Genomic DNA, 18,217 nt, shown 5'->3' with positions numbered 1-18,217 from the left:
CTCTCTCTCTCTCTCTCTCTCTCTCTCTGTGTGTGTGTGTGTGTGTGTCATGAATAAATAAACAAAATATTTTTTTTTTAAATGAAGTGTGTAGAAAGGAATCATTCCCCTTTTTAAGTAAACTCCATCATGGAGCCCAAAATGGGCTTTGAACTCATGACCTTGAGACCAAGACCTCTGATGAGATCAAGAGTCAGAGGCTTAACCAATTGAACCAACTCCAGAAATCAGACATTCTTAGTGTTACCGTTAAGAGTAAATTTACTACGTATAAACAGGGGGAAAGTACAATTAAAATTACTACTGGATTTTAAAAAGCAACAGAAAGGCCAAGGAGACAAAACTAATGGAAAAGGAAAAGAATAAGTTTCAAATACCTAAACTATTCCGGAAAGTTGGATTGGAAGGTTGGATTTCCCTCTGACTTCCTCCCAAGATCCTGGCTTACAATATTGGGGAAAATCGGCTTCAAGAACTTGAACTCGCTGGTCCCTGAGCCTCCCGTCAGACACACCTCGTACTGGTAGCTCTGGGACAGGGTCCCCGCGCCGCTGACGTCCACCAGGTGGCCCGGGAAGTGGCCCTCGGGCACCGCGCAGCCACCCCCCGACGCCGCCCCGCTCCTCCTGCACAGCCGCACCGCCACGAACGCCAGCGCCGAGCACAGGAAGAGCGACGACACGGACGCCAAGGCGATGACCAGGTAGACGGTGAGCGGGTCGGCCCGGGCCTCGGCCGCCGCCACGTCCGGCAGCGGCAGGTAGGGCTGCGAGAAGCCGTCCACCAGCAGCACGTGCAGCGTGACGCTGGCCGACAGCGGCGGCTCGCCATTGTCCTTGACCAGCACCAGCAGCCTGTGCCTGACGGCGTCGCGCTCGCTCAGCAGCCGGGCCGTGCGCACCTCGCCGTTGTGCGCCCACACGCCGAACAGCCCGGGCTCCGTGGCCTTGAGCAGCTGGAACGACAGCCAGGCGTTCTGGCCCGAGTCGCCGTCCACCGCCACCACCTTGGTCACCAGGTAGCCCGCCTCGGCCGCCCGCGGCACCAGCTCGGTGCAGGGCGCAGAGCCGTTCTGCAGCGGGTACAGCACGAAGGGCGCGTTGTCGTTGTCGTCCAGCACCAGCACGCGCACCAGCGCCTGGCTGCTCAGCGCGGGCGAGCCGCGGTCGGCCGCGCCCACGCGGACCTCGAAGGCCTGCAGCGCCTCGTAATCCAGGGACCTGAGCGCGAACAGCTGCCCGTTGTCCGCGTTGATGGACACCAGCGAGGCGAGCGGCAGCTGCGGGTCCCGGGGCGGCAGCAGCGAGTAGGTGACCTGGGCGTTGGCGCCCGCGTCCCTGTCGGTGGCGCTCACGGTGCCGATGTGCAGGGCGGGGCTGTTGTTCTCGCGGACGCGCAGGGTGTAGGTGGTCTGGCTGAAGGCGGGGGCGTTGTCGTTGACGTCGGAGACCGTCACGGTGATGGTGTGCTGGGTTTGCAGCCTGGGGGTCCCCAAGTCACTGACGGTGATGGTGATGTTGTACTCCGCCTGGCTCTCTCTGTCCAGCGCCCCATTTGTTACCAAGGTATAGAAATTCTCTTCTGATGGTTTCAGGAGGAAAGGTAGATCATCCTGGATGCAGCAAGTCATCTTTCCGTTGTCCCCCGAGTCTCGATCTCGAACTCTAAACAGGGCCACCTCTGTTTCTGGAGAATTTTCAGGAATGGGGCTCGTGAGTGATGAAATAGTTAGTTCTGGGAAGTTATCGTTAACATCCACCACCTCAATGGAGACAGAGCATCTTCCAGAAAGCCCTCCACCATCAGATGCCTCTATTTCCAGCTCATATGAAGATATTGTCTCAAAATCTAGTTTTTTAATCAGTCGAACTTCTCCTGAAAAGTTGTTTAGCTCAAAAGTTGTACTTATCTCCTGAGAACTATAAAAATAGGAGTAGGATATCTCCCCATTTGTCCCAGTGTCTAAATCTCTAGCAGAGACCTTGACAACTAGCATGCCCACAGGGCTGTTCTCTGGAACTTGAACCTGGTAGAGTGTCTGTACAAACTTAGGGGCATTGTCATTGACGTCCAGGACCAAGATGCGAACCTGAGCAGCACCAGACCGGGGCGGAGAGCCTCCATCCAGCGCTGTGAGAGTTAATTTGAGCTCAGCCTGCTCCTCCCGATCCAGCTCTTTGACTAGTACCAGTTCTGGGTATTTCCTACCATCCCCTCTGGTGCGGGTAGAAACACGGAAATGAGAGTTGGGACTGATGCTGTAATTTTGGATGTTGTTGTTGCCCACGTCCAAGTCCTGGGCTTTTTTCAAAGCAAACACAGTCCCAGGAGGGCTTGTCTCCACGATTTTCAGAGTCATTTCTCTTTCAGGAAATTCAGGAGAATGATCATTTATATCTCTCACCAGTAGCTCACCCCGAAATACTCCCAATGGGTTTTTCAGTAACACTTGGAAATGCATTACACATGGATCTGTAGAGCCGCACATCTCCTCCCGATCCAGTTTCTCACTTAATACCAACTCCCCGGTCTGCAGATCAAGCTGCAAGCCGGGTTCGTTATCCTCAGAGACCACCCGGGCTCCCCGCGCTGCCAGCTCCCCTACTCCCAGTCCCAGGTCCTTGGCCAGGTTGGCCACAAATGAGCCACTCTCCGTTTCCTCCATCACGGAATAGCGACGGGATTCCCAGCCTGCCAGAGCCTCTCCCAACAGGAGAAAGAGAATCAGGACTTGCCTTTGTTTAGGAAAGCACTCCCCTCCGGCCTCCATCTTTACTTCCACAAACGCCTTTCCAAAAACAGGGCTCACCTCTACCTTAGGAACAGTGAAGGATCTCTCGGTTGGTAACTATCCGGAAATGCTGATGAGTATCGTGACGTACTGGTCCTGAACTCTGCATACAAGCTTTTGTTTCCGGCTATAGATGGGAAGTAGAGTTCGCAGCAGTTCCCGGGCTGCTTTTTTTTTTTTTTTTTAAGCCTTAGCCTGCAGCGCCACCATGCGTTGTCTTCCAAAAGAATCGGTACAATTGTCTTTTCTCTGATCCAGCCAGCAATTGGGAGTTTGGAAAGGGTTTGAAGGAGGTAATATTATCAGAAAACCATGTAATTATAATTATTCATTCTTTCACTCAAAGAAGTGTTATTGTTATTTACATATTAAGTTCTGAAATAGATCACTAAACAACCCAAATATAATCTCTACTTTATACAAACTGTAGACTGGGTGAAGTGCTCCAAAAGTTGAGAAGTGTAAGAAAACAATAGTAATAAATCATGTTGTAAAAACAACAGTATATACTTAAGTGATTTCTTAAAATTCTCTCAGCAAGAAAGATGAATTCCTCTAGATTTTCTTTCAAATTCTAGGCAGTGTATGTGATAGAATGATGGTTCCCGTTGGTTGAATCACAACAAAGAAAAAGCTACCAGTTAAATCCTAGTTTATGATATCACTTCCACATAAGGTCAGGGAATTATGATTTTGTAAAACTTCCAAACAATGGTAAAATGCATATGAAGGCACTTTCTATATCTCTAACCCTACTTTTCCTCCTTAGCATTTATCTGATATGGCATACATGTACATACTTACTTTTTTCTTTTTAAAAATATTTTATTTATTTGTTCATGACAGACACACACAGAGACAGGCAGAGACACAGGTACAGGGAGAAGCAGGGAGCCCGACGTGGGACTCAATCCTGGGCTGAAGGCAGCACTAAACCACTGGGCCACCGGGGCTGCCCTAATTTCTTCTTTTCTGTGTCATTCTTGGGATTGAGATCTTTGTTCTATTAATGTCCACATGTCCAACATCTGGAACATACAGTAGATGCTCAACAACTATTTGTTTAATAGCTCAATCAATAAAGCACAATTAATTTTAAAATTCTGGTAGATGGATTCTTTTCTTAAGAAGATCCAAGTTCATTATATGAGCTGGATAAACAAGACACCATGTTCCCAAATAGCCATTTTCTACACTCTTTAGAAAAGTAATTTGCAATACTTCAGAATGATCTAAATATTTTTCATTAAATGGCAAAATACTCTGGCATCCCCTATGCAATGGAATAGATTCTAAAAAACAAAAACCAGAACATAGCGACCAGGCTATAAAGATCCTACAAATAAGGTACATCTCTTAACTCTGGGAAATGAACTAGGGGTGGTGGAAGGGGAGGTGGGCGGGGGTGGGGTGGGGGTGACTGGGTGGCGGGCACTGAGGTGGGCACTTGACCAGATGAGCACTGGGTGTTATTCTGTACGTTGGCAAATTGAACACCAACAAAAAATAAATTTATTATTTAAAAAAAGGTACATCTCTTTTATTTTTTAGAAAAGATTTATTTATTTATTTATGATAGACATGCTGAGAGAGAGAGAGAGAGAGAGAGAGAGAGGCAGAGACACAGGCAGAGGGGGAAGCAGGCTCCATGCCTGGAACCCGATGCAGGTCTCAATCCTGGGACTCCAGGATCGCGCCCTGGGCCAAAGGCAGGCGCCAAACTGCTGAGCCACCCAGGGATCCCCGGGTACATCTCTTTTAGAACACATTTTACATTGTCAATGTTATTTCACAGTAATGCTATTATGACACTAATAATATTCAAATTTTTCTTACATAGTAGAATATTCAAAGAATTTCCATAAGACACTAAAGAAGTTGTAAAATTTTAAAACCACCATCAATTCTTCTCAAAATCACATATTTTAATAAAAGCTTGTGCTTGTCCCTTACAGACTACTGATATTCCACAAACTTTTGATCCCAAATAATTATACTAATATTAAAACCCCAATTTAAAAAATTCATGGGATGTCTGGATGGCTCAGCAGTTGAGTGTGTATCTGCCTTCAGCTTGGGATATGATCCTGGAGTCCCAGGATCAACTCCCACTTAGGGATCTTTGCGTGGAGCCTGCTTCTCCCTCTGCCTGTGTCTCTGCCTCTCTCTCTCTCTCTCTCTCTCTCTCTCTCTCTCGAATAAATAAAATCTTTTTAAAAGATATCCAATGAGTAAAATTCAATCCATGCAAGACTAAACATGCATTTGATAAGGGAAAATTCTACTTAGCTAACATAATTAAAGGGAGATTTCTTAAAAGCGCACACATTTGTTTCCAAAAATCCAAGGAAGAAAGCTGACTTGGGAAAATCTATAATGTTACTTTTTAGGCATCTCCTTTCTTCTTGGACTCTATGTGGACTGACTTTCTCTTTTTTCTTTCATTGTATTTAGCCAACATGATGTCATTTTCTTGTTAAGTTCCTAACAAACTATTTTAGATCTGATTTCTAAAGCCATTTTTAATAATAAATTTATTTTTTATTGGTGTTCAATTTGCCAACATACAGAATAACACCCAGTGCTCATCCCGTCAAGTGCCCCCCTCAGTGCCCGTCGCCCATTCACCCCCACCCCCCGCCCTCCTCCCCTTCCACCACCCCTAGTTCCTTTCCCAGAGTTAGAAGTCTTTATGTTCTGTTTCCCTTTCTGATATTTCCCACACATTTATTCTCCCTTCCCTTATATTCCCTTTCACTTTTATATTCCCCAAATGAATGAGAACATATAATGTTTGTCCTTCTCCGATTGACTTACTTCACTCAGCATAATACCCTCCAGTTCCATCCACATTGAAGCAAATGGTGGGTATTTGTCATTTCTAATGGCTGAGTAATATTCCATTATATACATAAACCACATCGTTATCCATTCATCTTTCGATGGACACCGAGTAAAGCCATTTTTTTTAAACAAAAGAGATTTGCTCAGCATGGATTAGCAATACCACCTTGGATGACTGTCTGAAAACAGAGGAAAATGAATCAAATAAAATGAACATGGATGCAACAGTACATATCTACTGAAGAGAGAAGGTTCCTGAAAATTATGGGTACGCTAGACAAGACATTATAGGGATCTATCATTTAAAAATCTTGAAATAATGTAATAATTTTTTGATAATAGTCATAGATTGATATACTGAAGGCTGATATAGAGGAAAAGCCCTTACATATAGAAGAAATTATAGCCTTTCTAGAGGAAAAGCCTTTACATATGGAAGAAATTATAGCCTTTCTACTTACTACTAGTGTGAAAAAAATGCAATTTTTGCAGACATTTCTCCACTTAATTTAAGACAGGCTTAATATCAGATGAAACAGAAGCTATATACTAATATTCATTTTATAAATATTATGATACTTCCTAACCACAACATCAAAAATTTAGAGTTTCCATATAATAATCAAATAAAGGGTGGGGCTGGGTCATCTTCAAATCAACAGTGCTTGATAATGAAAAGTTGACAAATACAACATATGTTCACTTTTCAGTAATGCAATAAAGTTGAAAATTCTTTGTCTCCATCAAAATACAAATGATAAAAAGAGTAAAGAGTAAATTCTATATGGACCAAAACGAGTAAGGGGGATCTGGAACTAACCTTCATCCAAATTCCTACTTGAATCAAAAACTATTTACAAAATTTAGGTTTTCCTCCACGTCATTCACAGACCTCTGTTAGGTGAAGACAACAGACTTCAAGAACTTAAATTCCTTGGTCCCAGATTCTTCTCTGATACACCTCGTACTGGTAGCTCTGGGACAGGGTCCCCGCGCCGCTGACGTCCACCAGGTGGCCCGGGAAGTGGCCCTCGGGCACCGCGCAGCCACCCCCCGACGCCGCCCCGCTCCTCCTGCACAGCCGCACCGCCACGAACGCCAGCGCCGAGCACAGGAAGAGCGACGACACGGACGCCAAGGCGATGACCAGGTAGACGGTGAGCGGGTCGGCCCGGGCCTCGGCCGCCGCCACGTCCGGCAGCGGCAGGTAGGGCTGCGAGAAGCCGTCCACCAGCAGCACGTGCAGCGTGACGCTGGCCGACAGCGGCGGCTCGCCATTGTCCTTGACCAGCACCAGCAGCCTGTGCCTGACGGCGTCGCGCTCGCTCAGCAGCCGGGCCGTGCGCACCTCGCCGTTGTGCGCCCACACGCCGAACAGCCCGGGCTCCGTGGCCTTGAGCAGCTGGAACGACAGCCAGGCGTTCTGGCCCGAGTCGCCGTCCACCGCCACCACCTTGGTCACCAGGTAGCCCGCCTCGGCCGCCCGCGGCACCAGCTCGGTGCAGGGCGCAGAGCCGTTCTGCAGCGGGTACAGCACGAAGGGCGCGTTGTCGTTGTCGTCCAGCACCAGCACGCGCACCAGCGCCTGGCTGCTCAGCGCGGGCGAGCCGCGGTCGGCCGCGCCCACGCGGACCTCGAAGGCCTGCAGCGCCTCGTAATCCAGGGACCTGAGCGCGAACAGCTGCCCGTTGTCCGCGTTGATGGACACCAGCGAGGCGAGCGGCAGCTGCGGGTCCCGGGGCGGCAGCAGCGAGTAGGTGACCTGGGCGTTGGCGCCCGCGTCCCTGTCGGTGGCGCTCACGGTGCCGATGTGCAGGGCGGGGCTGTTGTTCTCGCGGACGCGCAGGGTGTAGGTGGTCTGGCTGAAGGCGGGGGCGTTGTCGTTGACGTCGGAGACCGTCACGGTGATGGTGTGCTGGGTTTGCAGCCTGGGGGTCCCCAAGTCACTGACGGTGATGGTGATGTTGTACTCCGCCTGGCTCTCTCTGTCCAGCGCTCCTTCTGTTACTAGCTTGTAGAAATTCTCAAGGGAAGGTTTTAGAGTGAACGGAACATCTTCCTGGATGGAACAAAACATCCTCCCATTTTCCCCGGAGTCTCGGTCTTGAATACTGAAAAGAGCTATGGTGGCCTCAGGGGAATTTTCTGGGATCGAGCTTATAAGTGAAGCCATAGTCAGTTCTGGAGTGTTGTCATTTATATCCACCACCTCTATTATGACAGTGCATTTGCCAGAAAGACCTGCTCCATCAGAGGCCTTAATATCCAGCTCATATGACATAATTTTTTCAAAATCTAGTTCCCTAATTATTTTAATTTCTCCTGTGAGTTCATTAAGTGCAAATGTCCTACTAATCTCTTCATCGCCATAAAAAAATGAATAAAATACTTTGCCATTTGTTCCTGTGTCTAAATCTCTAGCTGAAACAGTTACAATAAGAGATCCCAGGGGACTGTTTTCCAGGATCTGGGCACGATAGAGTGGCTGCACAAATTCAGGGGCATTGTCATTGATGTCCAGGACATCAATGAGGACCAAGGCAGTCCCAGTTTTGGGAGGAACTCCACCATCTACTGCCAGGAGAGTTAACCTAAGTTCAGGCTGCTCCTCTCGATCTAGGGCTTTGTCCAAAACCAGTTCCGGATATTTTCTGCCTTCACCGCTATTGCGCGTAAGAACGTGGAAGTGGGAGTTGGGATAAATGGTGTAGTTTTGAATATTATTGATGCCTACATCCAAATCTTGTGCGTTTTTCAGGGGAAACACAGTCCCTGGAAGAGTATTTTCCATGATTTTCAAAATCATTTCTGATTCTGGGAACACAGGGGAATTGTCATTTATGTCACTGACCAAAAGCTTATACCTATATACCTCCAAAGGTTCTTCCAGTAACACTTGGAATTGCAGTACACAGGGCTCAGTGGAGCCACACAGTTCCTCCCGATCCAGTTTCTCATTTATTTGTAAATCTCCAGTCTGAAGGTTCAGCTGAAAATGTTTTTTGTCATCGTTAAAAATGATCCGAGCCCTCCGCCAAGAGAGCTCTTTTACCCCTAGCCCTATGTCTTTTGCTAGATTGGCCACAAAAGAACCACTCTCTGTTTCCTCTGCAATACGATAAACTTCCTGCTCTGCGCAACTATGAGCCAGCAAAACAAAGAGAAGAACTTGCCTTAGTCTAGGAAAGCGTTCCTCTTCAGCCTCCATTTCTACGCGAAAAAATCTTTAGAATCCAAGTGCCCGTTTGGTCTTTAGGCAGTCCGCTCTGGGAATCAATCCCTGCCGCAAGGCAACTCGGTAAAGAATTATCTTCTCTTAGAAGTGCGTGTGACTGCCCCCGAACGCTAACCATCCGCAGGTCTGTTTTTCGCAGCCTTAGCTTATAGCGCCACCATGTGTTGTACTTAAGCCTAGCTTGCTGAAATTTTCTTGGTGAGATTACGAATGGGGAAATGGTGCCAGACACTTTGGGAAAGGATGAAAAAACAAAGCCAACTGTATTTGTTTATTCAACAAGTGTTTATCGATTTTGTGTTATATGTCAGGCACTGTATTAAGTGCTGGGAATATAAATACCTTCTCTGACCTCATGGGGTTCACAGTATGTCTACTACATTGTATAATCTGTACTCTCCAGGAAAATTGACTAGAAAACGTTGTGTACCTATCAGTCTATTCCTAAACAGAGAATATACACAATTAAACTCTTAACTCACTGCCAGCACAATAGATGAAAAGATTCATTCACATGATTCATTCACATGTAAGGAGTATAAACTTAAGTGATAGACCAGCTAGAAACTGGTTTATTACGCAAAGTCAGTAAAAAGCTTACAGGGTTGTGGATGATTTATTTGTAAATATTATCTAAGGAGAATGTTTCTGTACCTCTGTGAGCATGTTGCATTATCTTGTTCCATTGTCCAAAACAATTTGTAAAGACATCTACAATTATCCTAAAACCAAGATACATTTTGAAGCAGAGATTCACTGAGATCTGGAAAAGTAGGATAGTTGAGATCATAAAAAATAAAGGGCTGATGTTAAAGTAATAAAGTGCAGAAAAAATAAGTTTGATTTATCTGAAAGAGCAGGTAAAACTTTTATCAAGTAAGGAAGATTTATTCATTTTTAGCAAGCAACTTACATATGTCTTGTGGCTTGGGATCCTGGCACTCTAGCATGAAACTGAAGTTCTTTTACTCCTGGGATAAACATCTGTGTTAGGGAGCCTGGGTCTCCTCAGTTGCATCAAACTTTAGCCAATATTTTAATAACATTTAAATAATAGATACTGTCTTGTATTCTGGCACACTAATACCTGTCTAACTGGGAAAACCGCATGGGCTAAGTGTAAAAATTGTTTTGCATATTAGTTTAACTCTATTAAAGGTACAAATCACTTAAAGCGACATCCTATTTTAGAATGTTTTCCTGGGCAGCCCAAGTGGCTCGGCGGTTTACCGCCACCTTCAGCCCAGAGCCTGATCCTGGAGACCCGGGCTGCCTGCATGGAGCCTGCTTCTCCCTCTGCCTGTGTCTCTGCCCCTCTCTCTCTGTGTGTGTGTCTCTCATGAATAAATAAATAAAATATCATTTAAAAAATAGAATGTTTTCCTATACACAGTGAAACTGATTATGTAAACTCAAAATATGAGAACATACTGCTGACAGTTAAAATTTAATAGATAATTTCCTTATAGAAAGATGTTGGTCATGGATCAGACTCTTTATTGTGGAATCAAATGTCCAAGAAAATGTGCCCTTAATGTCTGTGTACTTTTAGAAATATTAATAGACAGAAGCTGGTTCCTATGTCAGTAAGTGAATGGATCAAACTAAGTTTTTCATTCCAATTTGCATCTCTCAGATAAATTTTCTCTTTATTTTCTAAGGAGAAAATTTTAAGCTCATATACTTGGCAGGAAGCTTGAATTTTTTCCTGAGGATTCTGGTAATAGAGTATGTGTCAATCAAATTACTATTAATGAAATCATGAATTAACCCATATGATCTATAAATTGGATTATTTATAGGTCCTGAAGATTTTACATTAGATGATAAAATTATTTTGTTCACACTGAACTCAGTTATTTTTGAAAGAAAGAGATGATAAGGAAGGTATGATGTATAGATATCCAAACAATAACAATTTCAGTTTACTTTTTTTCAGTGATACTTTTTCAAACTAATCCTGGAGCACATAAAATAAATGGAGGGAAACTTGTTAACAAAATATTCCATAAAACCTTTCGTAATATCTTTTTGTGGAAAGAGCTCATAAATTGTCTACAAAATTAAGTTTTGTCACAAAATTCTCTAGTATAGATTAGTTATCTCTAAGCTTGTACATTTTCATTACATTCATTGATTGCATTAATATCAAAAGCCTGCAATAAAAGACCTAGGTTTTATGGTTAATAGTCTAATTGAATACTCAAGATTGCATGCATCTTTCCTGTCACTTTTGGTTTCAAGAAATGCACTCTTCCCAAGATAAGTTAAATAAAGGAGTTAATTTTTAGGAAACTGTGGAGTTTTACCGTAGAGCTCAAGAACAATTAGACAATAGGGACTTAAGAACAGTGGAATTAAGAACTGACAGGTCTACAACCAAGTGGCTCTTAGTCTCTTCTGTTTCTTAGGCTTCTGCCTCCACCACCCCCTTATTTCTTCTCACTTTCCTTCCATTCCTCCATTATTTCCTCCCTCTCTGCTTGCCGTTTTGTGCCGCCAACCTACACAAGTTTAAACATGGCTACCTTAGTCCATACTTAATATTTATTTCCTAGTTACAAGCAATCAGGAAAAGAACAGATGAACTGCATCATTATTACAAATTTAGAAACTTGGAGAATGTGACGATTCCTACTTTAATCAGGAATCTATTACTTAGGTCAATCAAAAATGGCCAAGAGAGGTAAAGAAAAGTATAATAAACATCTCAGCAGTGATTATTTCCCTTGAGAAGTCTGAGGAAGTTCTCAGATACGAAGTGTGGTTGGATATATATCTTAACCCAAACAAGATTAGAATTTAACACATCTACCAGCCATATATACAGTTCTCAAAATATTTTCAAAGAAAAATACCTAAATGCAGAAAAATTACTCTGAAATATTTGTCAGAAAAGTAGAATGGCAAGATTATGCTTTTAAAAAAAATCTAACTAAGACAGTATCTTAGAAACCATGCGTGGTTTTTATTTAGACCAGGCATTTTCCTCTATCAAACATATAGAAACTGTTTCATTGAGAGGACCTAGAGCTCAGAACACCTAAAGAATATGATTGAGCCCAGTGTGCCATTAAGCTTGAAGGGAAAATGCTGTATATTTGAATAAAGTATTTGAGGTTGCAGTTAATATTAAAAGGGCAGAAAACAAATTATTAAAACTTCTGAAAACTGGGCACCTGGGTGGCTCAATGGTTGAACGTCTGCCTTAGGTTCAGGTCATGATTCCGGGATCCAGTCCCACATCAGGCTCCCTATAAGGAACCTGTTTCTCCCTCCACCTGTGTTTCTGCCTCTCTCCCCATGTCTCATGAATAAATAAAATCTTAAAAAAAAATGCAAACTGAAAACTCTCAGGTAAAAGGAAGTTACCCAAAACAAAGAATTTTACATTACAATGAATGCATTTTACAAAGAAACAGCATTGATTCTAAAAGCTCTGCACAATAATCAAATCCCTAAATGAACTCCATGCTATTCTTAAAACTGTGGCTTTCTTCCATTTTACATTCCTGGGGAGGAAGGTTAGGGATAGCAGGTTTAAGAAACTTGAACTCGCTGGTCCCTGAGCCTCCCGTCAGACACACCTCGTACTGGTAGCTCTGGGACAGGGTCCCCGCGCCGCTGACGTCCACCAGGTGGCCCGGGAAGTGGCCCTCGGGCACCGCGCAGCCACCCCCCGACGCCGCCCCGCTCCTCCTGCACAGCCGCACCGCCACGAACGCCAGCGCCGAGCACAGGAAGAGCGACGACACGGACGCCAAGGCGATGACCAGGTAGACGGTGAGCGGGTCGGCCCGGGCCTCGGCCGCCGCCACGTCCGGCAGCGGCAGGTAGGGCTGCGAGAAGCCGTCCACCAGCAGCACGTGCAGCGTGACGCTGGCCGACAGCGGCGGCTCGCCATTGTCCTTGACCAGCACCAGCAGCCTGTGCCTGACGGCGTCGCGCTCGCTCAGCAGCCGGGCCGTGCGCACCTCGCCGTTGTGCGCCCACACGCCGAACAGCCCGGGCTCCGTGGCCTTGAGCAGCTGGAACGACAGCCAGGCGTTCTGGCCCGAGTCGCCGTCCACCGCCACCACCTTGGTCACCAGGTAGCCCGCCTCGGCCGCCCGCGGCACCAGCTCGGTGCAGGGCGCAGAGCCGTTCTGCAGCGGGTACAGCACGAAGGGCGCGTTGTCGTTGTCGTCCAGCACCAGCACGCGCACCAGCGCCTGGCTGCTCAGCGCGGGCGAGCCGCGGTCGGCCGCGCCCACGCGGACCTCGAAGGCCTGCAGCGCCTCGTAATCCAGGGACCTGAGCGCGAACAGCTGCCCGTTGTCCGCGTTGATGGACACCAGCGAGGCGAGCGGCAGCTGCGGGTCCCGGGGCGGCAGCAGCGAGTAGGTGACCTGGGCGTTGGCGCCCGCGTCCCTGTCGGTGGCGCTCACGGTGCCGATGTGCAGGGCGGGGCTGTTGTTCTCGCGGACGCGCAGGGTGTAGGTGGTCTGGCTGAAGGCGGGGGCGTTGTCGTTGACGTCGGAGACCGTCACGGTGATGGTGTGCTGGGTTTGCAGCCTGGGGGTCCCCAAGTCACTGACGGTGATGGTGATGTTGTACTCCGCCTGGCTCTCTCTGTCCAGCGCCCCATTTGTTACCAAGGTATAGAAATTCTTGAAAGTAGGCCTCAAGAGAAAGGGAAGGTCATCCTGAATGGAGCATACCATCCTCCCGTTGTTTCCAGCATCCTGGTCTCGTAAGCTAAAAACCGCTACCACCATTTCAGGGGACGAATTTTCAGGAATGGGGCTGGTAAGAGATGTCATGAGTATTTCTGGTGGATTGTCATTCACATCCACAACCTGAACTAAGATTGCTGATTTTCCAGAAAGACTACCCCCATCAGTGGCCTGAATATTTATTGTATATGACTGAATTAACTCAAAATCCAGAAGGGCTTTTAAATGGATTTCGCCAGAAATTGGATGGATTTCAAATGTTTTCCGTATGTCTGTAGAGACATGGGAAAATGAGTAAGATAGTTCTCCATATATTCCAGCATCCAAATCTGTAGCAGAAACCCTGACGACCAAGGAGTCCACAGGGCTGTTTTCTGGCACCTGAACCTCATAGACAGGTCTTTCAAACTCTGGAGCATTATCATTGATATCTAAAACCAAAACACGAACCAGTGTAGTTCCAGACCTGGGTGGAGACCCGCCATCCAAGGCTGTTAGCTTTAATTTAAGCTCAGGCTCCTTTTCTCGATCCAGAGATTGGTCCAGTAACAGCTCTGGGTATTTTCTGCCATCATCACTGTCTTGTACTTTAAGGCGGAAATAAGGATTGGGACTTAATGTGTAGTTTTGGACACCATTCTTTCCTACATCCAAGTCCTGAGCACTGTCCATTTGGAATGAGGTTCCTGGAGCAGTACTTTCTGAGATTTTCAGAAGTATGTGTTTGTCTAGGAATGTAGGAATATGATCATTTATGTCTTTAACCCAAAGTTCAGCCCGAAAAAATTGTAAAGGATTTTCAAATAATACCTGGAAATGCAATATACACGGCTCTGTGAGATGGCAAAGTGCCTCCCGATCCAGTTGCTCATTTAAGAGCAAGTTGCCACTCTGCTGATCCAACTGTAAATATGGTTTATAGTCGTCAAAGATGACTCTCACCCCCCGTGCAACCAAGTCTTCCACACTCAAACCACTGTCTTTCACTATATTGGCTATAAAGGATCCAATCTCCAATTCCTCTGCCACAGAGTAACGCCAGGGCTCTGAGCACACCAAAGACCCTCCGAGGAAAACAAAGAAAAGCAGTACTTGCCTTATCTGCTGAGAATGCTTCTCTCCTGGCTCCATGGCTCCTTAGCCAAACGTGTTTCTGCAGAAATGTTTCAACTCAGTCGCAAACAGCTCCTAAATTGCTCCTCTCATCTATCAGCCTGGACCACTGGGAATCTATAGACTTGTAATCCTGTCACAAGGGTGGTGTTGGCTCCCTGGCTTTCTCCTGAAAGCCTCTTTCTCCCTTCCTGCTTCTCCTATGCTCTCAGTTCCACTGATTAATGGAGACCAGAGCATTGGATGGTACAAAAAAGTCCCCATCTTATCCTGCAGCGCCACCATGCGATTCCGAAGCTTCTCAGGTTTTAAATAAGTCAGATAAGTTTGAGACAAAATATTAATTCATTTTGTTTGTTGATTAAGTTACACTTTCTCTTATATTCTTATTTTCTGAGTTGCATTCTTTGTGATATGTGATGCTATTATTATTCAGTCTTTAACACAACAAACCACAATCTGTTAGTGCTATAGTGAATATAAAAATCATGTTTAAGATAAAGCCCTAATTTCTATGCTCTCTTTTGAAGACAATATGTAAAACAACTAAAAAAAAGTTAAGAATTTGTGAGCAAAATGTTACCAGGAAAATTGGAAAGGAGAAACAGAGGTTGTCTTCTCTAGCTATCAGCAAATACTCCTAGAAAAGACAATAATCATAATAAGGTCATGAATTTCTAACTGAACCTAATATATAAATACATATATAAATACAGTTGTTTTGGGGTGACTGGACATTTCAGGCTGGGTAAATGGTATCATTTACTTAGAGACACTTCATAGGAGACTTACCTGGCAGAAGTAGAAAGTAAGTAAGTGCTCAACAGTAATGAATAAAGCAAGATATGTCCGTTTCTGACATTAAAAAATTTAACAAACTAGATCCCAGTTTAGCTGTGGAAAAGAAATCTATTTTGCAGACCTAGGCCTTCCAGAGGCATAATCATAAATATTTTATTCATCCACTCATTACTTTATCTAGCAAATATTTATTGACCATGTGCTTTGTGCTATAGGAATGGTACTAAGTGTTAGGAGGAATAGAGTGGTAAGCAGTTTCTGTCCTGAACGATGGAGGCAGAAAAGTGATTGCACATTTAAAAACAGAACATAATGAGGGGTGCCTGGATGGCTCAGCTGTTTAAGCATCCAACTCTTGATTTCAGCTCAGGACCTGATTTCAGGGTCATGAGATCCAGCCCTGAGTCTGCTCTGTGCTGAGCTGTGTGGAGCTTGTTTAAGATTCCCTCCTTCTCTTTCACTCTGCCCCTCCCCCTGAAAATAAAAATAAATTAAAACTTAAAAAAAGGAACATAATGAATACCATGATAGCAAAAGTTTATGCTATTGTAAGAGCATAGATAAAGGTCATGTAACCAGAATTTGGAAATACAGAAAAGACTTTTCTGGAACAAAAATTCGGTGTTGGGTAAAAATTTCCAGATAATCCCAAAACATGACTGCAAATCTGAGATGAGAGAAGTGTTTTGCAAGAACTGAAGGAGGATCAATATGGCTGAGCCATACAGCAAGAGGAAAGAAATAAGAACTGATATTGGGGAGATAAGCAAATAATTTTGTAAATCCTGTCAAGGCATTTGGACTCAAAATTAATGGAAACGCAAGATTATTAAAGGCTTTTAAATGGAAAAGATGCTACTGATCTCAACTAGAAATGCAGTAATAAGCTTGTAATAAAATGATAAAGATAGGGGTGGTGGTGACAAATGACATGGAGGGAGTGAGATAAGAAGAAGTGAAAAGAAATGTACCCTTTTTTCAGGCTTAGGGAACTGAGGGAGTGTTGGTGCTATTAACTGATAGAGAAAACAGGAAAAGAAGAGAGGAACAGATATAGAGTTGGAGAGGATGTTTCATTTTGAGGAAGGGACCACTTAAATTTAAAACATGTTGAATTTGAATTTTCCATAGAGCATCCCATATAGTTATATAAATGATCTCCCATTGTGTAAATTAAGTTGAGAAAAGAGGTTTGAGTTGCAGAGACAAATTTGGAATTTATTGGTATAAATGGTGGTTGAAGCCCTTCAAGAAAGAGGTAAGTTGTAGATTAAAAGAGTATGCTTGGGCAGCCTGGCTGGCTCAGCAGTTTAGGTCTGCCTTCAGCCTAGGGTGTGATCCTGGAACCGGGATCGAGTCCCAAGTTGGGCTCCTTGCATGGAGCCTACTTCTCCGTCTGTCTCTCTCTGTGCCTCTTATGAATGAGTAAATAAATCTTTTTTTAAAAGAGGAATATGCTTGATTTTGTGATTTCAAAGATGATGTAGCCCTAAGAGACTACCATCTCTAGAAAGTGTCCATGGTCTTATATGACTAAGACTAAAGTAAAAGTAGCCACGATCTTAGGTGACTAAGACCAGGGATTAAGAAGGCTAGAAACAGAGATAGGTCAAACTCATGGACTTGGAATTGTGGCAAGGGATGGACAGAGTAAAACTATAAGAAGTTATATTTAAAAAATCAATTGTCTTTATACCACTTCTCTCCTATGCTCTTGTTTAAAGCCAAACTTATATGTCTCATTTGATTTTCTTATTTGATGACTTGTATGTGCAAAGACTAAGCAGGAAGATTTTCTAATTTCTTTTATCATATTGAAGATATTTTACTTTTAATTTCCAGTGCTACGGTTGAGAAATTGTCAGCATGGAACATAGCTGTCTAACTGCCATGTGTTTAAAGATTACATGTCTTTTCCTATGCCTTTTCATTTTTAAAAAAAGATTTCTCTTTGTCTTTTTCTGAAGCTGCACAATGATGTTTCCAAGCATGGTTAGCTTTTTTTTTATCCTGTTAGGTTTATTTGAGTCTCTTGAACCTGTGTGTTGACATTTTAATCATTTCTGGAAAAATCTCAGAATTTTTAAATATATATTATTAATCTCAGATTATATTATATTTTATTAATCTCTCTGAGATTATATTAATAATCTCAGAATATTTCATATATTTTAAAATATATTAATAATTTATTATATAATAATATTATAATTACTACAATAATAAATATACATATATATTTTAAGTAGGCTCCATACCCAACATGGGGCTTGAATTCACGACCCTGAGATTAGGAGTTGCATGCTCCACCGACAGCCAGCCAGGTGACCCTCCAATATTTTTCATATAATTGCTGTTGATCCTATCTTAAACGTCTTACTCTGTCCTATGTTTCTAACCACCTCCTCCATATTTTTCACCTTCTAAACTCTCTGAGCTGTATGCTAGATAAATTATATTCTGACTTCATAAATTATTTACTTCATAAATTATTTATTTGGGTATATCTACTTTCCTATTAAACCTTTTATTCAATTTTGATTGAATTTAAAATTTGGTTATATTTTTCAGTTCTAGGAGTGCTATTTGGTTCTTTAATAATCTATCAAATTTCTTATTCTCTATACATCTTTAAGCATAATTTGCATTTCAATTAAAATGTTTAGCATATTATTAGATTATGTTTGGTAATTAAAATGTTTGAAGTATATTTCTGTA

The 18,217-nt window shown here is 43.8% G+C and overlaps 2 protein-coding genes across 3 annotated transcripts; both read right to left on the bottom strand.

Moving 5' to 3' along the window:
* On the bottom strand, positions 1-8,996 carry LOC121497191 (protocadherin beta-15-like). 2 transcript variants are annotated; one of them, XM_041766474.1, is made up of 2 exons: positions 6,597-8,996; positions 2-514 (listed from the first exon to the last, which is right to left on the bottom strand). In XM_041766474.1, exons 1-2 carry the CDS (start codon positions 8,841-8,843, stop codon positions 383-385), a joined length of 2,379 nt encoding a protein of 792 aa, XP_041622408.1. In that variant the 5' UTR covers positions 8,844-8,996; the 3' UTR covers positions 2-382. The 2 variants fall into 2 exon arrangements, with proteins under 2 accessions (XP_041622407.1, XP_041622408.1); XM_041766473.1 differs by lacking the exon at positions 6,597-8,996 and having other exon boundaries at positions 1-4,230.
* Positions 8,997-12,166: 3,170 nt separating this feature from the next.
* On the bottom strand, positions 12,167-14,912 carry LOC121497190 (protocadherin beta-18-like). The gene has a single exon (XM_041766472.1). It carries the CDS (start codon positions 14,714-14,716, stop codon positions 12,329-12,331), a length of 2,388 nt encoding a protein of 795 aa, XP_041622406.1. The 5' UTR covers positions 14,717-14,912; the 3' UTR covers positions 12,167-12,328.
* Positions 14,913-18,217: the final 3,305 nt, after the last annotated feature.

The sequence above is a fragment of the Vulpes lagopus genome, chromosome 8 (assembly GCF_018345385.1).
Source record: "Vulpes lagopus strain Blue_001 chromosome 8, ASM1834538v1, whole genome shotgun sequence".
In the NCBI taxonomy this organism is placed as follows: Eukaryota; Metazoa; Chordata; class Mammalia; order Carnivora; family Canidae; genus Vulpes; species Vulpes lagopus.
Note: the sequence above shows the minus strand (reverse complement) of the source record. Positions and strands in the feature narration are given on the sequence as shown.